The sequence below is a fragment of the Cornus florida genome, unplaced genomic scaffold (genome assembly GCF_030987335.1).
Source record: "Cornus florida cultivar Cherokee Brave unplaced genomic scaffold, ASM3098733v1 CherokeeBrave_3.0.0_Hap2_Chr04, whole genome shotgun sequence".
In the NCBI taxonomy this organism is placed as follows: Eukaryota; Viridiplantae; Streptophyta; class Magnoliopsida; order Cornales; family Cornaceae; genus Cornus; species Cornus florida.
In genome coordinates this window covers 7,155,665-7,160,270 of record NW_026775574.1, presented here as the reverse complement: position 1 = coordinate 7,160,270, position 4,606 = coordinate 7,155,665, and the positions used below count along the sequence as shown (strand labels likewise).

General features: G+C 35.2%; 1 protein-coding gene across 1 annotated transcript; it reads right to left on the bottom strand.

Annotated features, from left to right (window-relative positions):
* Positions 1-317: 317 nt before the first annotated feature.
* On the bottom strand, positions 318-3,228 carry LOC132302639 (uncharacterized). Its single transcript, XM_059799549.1, has 5 exons — positions 2,883-3,228; positions 2,503-2,606; positions 2,221-2,392; positions 1,740-1,862; positions 318-1,626 (listed from the first exon to the last, which is right to left on the bottom strand). Exons 1-5 carry the CDS (start codon positions 3,066-3,068, stop codon positions 520-522), a joined length of 1,692 nt encoding a protein of 563 aa, XP_059655532.1. The 5' UTR covers positions 3,069-3,228; the 3' UTR covers positions 318-519.
* Positions 3,229-4,606: the final 1,378 nt, after the last annotated feature.

The following is a 4,606-nucleotide window of genomic DNA, read 5'->3' as shown; positions in this document are numbered from 1 at the left end:
CCACCTTTTGTATTCTCGGTAATGCGTTTATGATCCGATTCTTAGTCCAATTTCCCATGTGAGGATATGCAACTTGTTTTCTTAATGGATTCCATTTTAAGTGATGAATCATAGGATTCATAGGCTGTGGTCGGGATGACCACAAAAGCACTTCCAACTTTGAACAGACTCAATTTCTTGATAAATCATTAGGGGTCTTTCTATGGTGTAGATTCTGGTTATGAAGACAATTCATTACATACAATATGCATAGAGGCACACACACATCACATAGCAGAGACTAGACAGTACCCATTCACATGTTGGAATACTAAGAATTATTAACCTTAACAACAAAACAATACTTTTAACTTCACAAAAAAATGGGAAACCACTCACCGTTCAAAACCATTGCACAAAAATTACATTTCCACAAATTATATACTCAAAAAATGAACAAAGCAAGCTAATTTGCAAACGCAGCTTATTAAACTGTAACTCACCAAATCTTTTACAACCCCTAATGTAATCATATGCTTCTTAGCGCTGATGTGATAGATTTGTCCTCACAGAGGTTGGCCTGCTCTGCACGTCCACAGGCCGTGCACTTTGAGTCCTGGATCCTTCAGCAGAATGTGCTTTGGGCTCTACCGAACCTGATTCTAAATTCATGCGAGCTCGAGATCTAAAAAAGAAGTGCTTGTGAGGACGGTGGGAGAGCTTTTCACCACCAGCTGCTGAATGATCTTCCTTCTTATCAGTATTACATATCTTAGACCTCCATCTTTCTTTCGAAAACAAACTTGGCTTCATATCAGAACCCAAGTCATGGGTCTTCGGCAACTGTATTTTTCCATGATCACTTCCAGTCTCATCATCACTGTCATCAAAAACTATTTTCGTCTCCGATGTCTTGGACTTGCTCCCCGCTTCTGGAAAATTTGTAGTCTCCTTCAAAATGTTCTCATCTGGATCTGAACTCGAGGCAGACACTGATCTCTGAAGTTCAGATGCATTCTTACTCTGTTTGGAGTCCTGATCCTCACTTCCAGTGTGGATTTCCTCATCTTTAGATTCAGATTGGTAGTACTCAATTGGATGGATTTCCTCATCTTCGGATTCAGATTGGTAGTTCTCAATTTGGTGGTTTTTTTCAAATCCCAATCCAACACTCCGGTCCTCAATTCCTCTCAAATCTTCTTCCTCACCAGTCTCATGTTCAAATTGCATTTGCTCATGAGTGTCAAGTACTTGTTTCCTTCGACCACTGGGACTACTTGGATCATCAGGATCGTGAGATTCAGACCGAGTCTGAAGTTCAAATTGCATTTGCTCATGAGTGTCAAGTACTTGTTTCCTTCGAGGACTGGGACCACTTGGATCATCGGGCTCATGGGATTCAGACCGAGAGAGTTCCACTGCCGCTCTTGCAGCTGCTGCAGCATAAGCTGCCGATTCAAAAGCAGCTTGTGCTGCATCAGCCACATCCTTGTACTTTTTCTTCCCCATCACAGAATCAGAAAACCTCTCAACCCTTTCAATATCATCTCTTAATATTTGCGAACCATCTCCAAGCTTATCATCACCGGAATTCGCTGATGGGTTCGGGTTAGGCTGGTTCTGCTTCTGGTCTTCCTCCAATTTCTCCTGCAATTAATGCACAAGAATAGACATGGCATGAATAAATGTTTATTGGTTAAACAAATCAATAATATTCATATACTTGCAATCTTGGTCATGTTATAATATAACCTGCGTACCTCTGTTTTCTTTGGAGAAGGTTCTTCGACTTGTAAATCAATCCCATTCTCGGAAGCAATTTCCTTAAGCACCTTGAACCTGTCCTCCAAAATTGGTTGTTTGGTTGACAGCTTCTGTATCATCTACATATACAAAAACCCAATACAAATATGTAACCATTAACATCAAAGAAAAATCCTTCAAAAGGAACATTTCTCTAACATTTGAAATAATAAAATGTCGTGCGTAGATGCAATATATATATATACATATATATATATATATATATATATATATATATATATAATATCATCATTATATCATCATTATAATATCATCATTATTGTCTTTATCCGGAGTTGGCCTCGTGATTCTCTTTTTCCACTCTTCTATATATAAAACTCCATATCTCCCAATTGTATTAATTTTTAAAAATCATTACTTATCATTTCATTATGCATATATATATATATATATATATATATATATATATATAAATACCTTGAGATTGACCCCACAATTGTTGCGTAATTCAGTACCACGAGCCACAAATTCCTTCCCATAATGAGATGTGAAAAACGCGCGCATCTCTTGGAGCTCTGGGAACTCTCCACATCTCGTAGATGCATAGAGCAAACTCGATATGGCCTCTTTCAGTTCATCAGGACATACCCTATATATACAAAGGATCAATTAACCCATAAAACTGTAAAAGAATAGAACAAGTACACTTCTTTTAACACATCAAAAATGAAAAAAAAAAAAACAAACAAACAAACAAACCTGTCTTGTTCTATGAGATTGAGCCTCTCTAACACCAGAAGACAATACCCTTCAATCATAGCAAGCACATCCAACATGTTCTGTTCCTTGATCACTTGCTCAACCTATCAACACCATCATTTTCAACACCCAAAACCAAAAAGATCAATACTTTATCAGAAAGGGTATTCAACAACACAATCATTTTCAACACCCAAATAAGAAAAAGATCAATACTTTTACCAAAAATGGTATTGATCAACACAATCATTTTCAACACCCAAAAAAACAAAAAAAAGATCAATTATTTTTTCAAAAGGGTATTGAGCAACACAATCATTTTCAAACACACAAAAAAGAAAAAGTTCAAACAGTTTATCAATAAGGTGAAGTGGGTATACCCGAAGAAGAGCTCGCTCATGTTGGCCAAGTTTGAGGATCTGAACGGTGTCGGACCGGGCAAGAGAGCACCGGGCTTGGCGCTGGCTCTTGAGGACGCTGACACGAGAGACGGCAACGTTGACGAGCGGCTTGAACTTGGAGGTACTGATGTTTCTTCCCAACAGAGCATCTAGCTTCCTACCCATGACTGTTGTTGTGAAAATTGGGGAAGAGTGGGTTGTAGAGCAGAGGATACAAGAGAACAAACGAGTCGAGACTCGTTTGCACCTTTACGTGATGATGTCGATGAGAGAGAGAGAGAGAGTGAGAGATAAACCCAGAAAGTGTGTGGGGTATATATATTAGTCCGTATATTATATGGTGTATCATGTAATGTGTGTTAATGTGTGTAATGATGTGGGGTTTTTACGTGTGATCTGGAAGTTTCTTAAGAACGAAGTCTCGCGGAAATGTTGAATGGGAACGAGGCTTTTGACGCGGTTGGTTTGTCTGCGTTGCGTCGAGGAAGGGAAGATACACGCGGTCTATATGATCCTTGAAAAAATACTAGTAATAGGATATGCGAATTACATGCATATACGCTCTACCTACCTACCCCAAGTAGTCCGGATACACTGCGAAGCCATTTAAATATTGTTAATTTTACATCCATCTATTCAATTAGCATGATTTTTTTTTTTTTTTTTTCAAAAAGTTATAAAAATTAATTTTTATGGTTTGAACAACAAAAAAAAAAAAAAATATATATATATATATATATATATACTATAAAAAAAAAAAAGGTCTTATTGAAATTCATAATACTTTCCCAAGAAATTAAAATATTCTTGTTTCTATATTTTTATAAATAAATAAAAAAATTATGAAAAGTTTAATGGTTACAAAAAATAAATTTTCATTAGAATTTTCTTTTTTAACCGACCAAACATTTCATTTTCTTTTTTTTATTTTCTTGTTATTTCTATCTAACCAAACAAATCCTATCTTTGTTTTACTAATATTTTTCTTCATAAATAATTCACTTTTAGAGGCATTATTTAGTTTACAATATGTATATATCAAGAAATACACTCCACACCCCACTTGCAGACGTTGCGAAAATAGAATTATTCATTAGTCTCAAACAATGCTATTGTTTTTTGTTAGACAATTTTGTATTATTTAATCAGTTTTTCATTTTCCAAACACTTCGGTCAACAATTAAGCTTCTTATCTATCACGGTAGAATTGGGAATAAGCCTGTTGTCAGTTGATCGATTTTTATCCAATTCGAATCCGAAATATATTAGTGGTGTTGGAATATAATGACTATTAGGCATGTCATTTTAATTCACTTGAAAATACAAGATCTCTTCTTGTAATGGACGCGATTCAGGTCACAATATCGATAGCTACTACTCCATTAAGTTGATTTAAAACTTCCAATAATGGAAAAGTGCGACTTTTAAGTACCGTTTGGACATCCTTTCAATGTAGATAAAACATTTTTTTTTCTTTTTTTAAAAAAATAAAAATACAAAATAATCATTTTGATTGTTCAATCCCGACAGGCCATAAATTCACAATATTGTTAGTTACCCCGAAGAAAAAAAATATAATAAAAATAATCCTTTTGATTGTTTAATCCTTGAAAGTTGCATAGACACTATTTTAAAAGAACCATATAAAATAAACAAATAAATAAATAAATAAAAAGCTCTACAAAAATAGAGTGTTTGTCAAC

What these genes read in the sequence shown, in the direction of transcription:
- LOC132302639 (XM_059799549.1), bottom strand. Translation starts at nt 3,068, where the DNA reads ATGGGTAGGAAGCTAGATGCTCTGTTGGGAAGAAACATCAGTACCTCC. An exon ending in ATGAGCGAGCTCTTCTTCGG is followed by an intron (nt 2,607 to 2,882) that starts GTATACCCACTT and finishes TGGTGTTGATAG; the next exon opens with GTTGAGCAAGTGATCAAGGA. An exon ending in ATTGTGGGGTCAATCTCAAG is followed by an intron (nt 1,863 to 2,220) that starts GTATTTATATAT and finishes TTGTATATGTAG; the next exon opens with ATGATACAGAAGCTGTCAAC.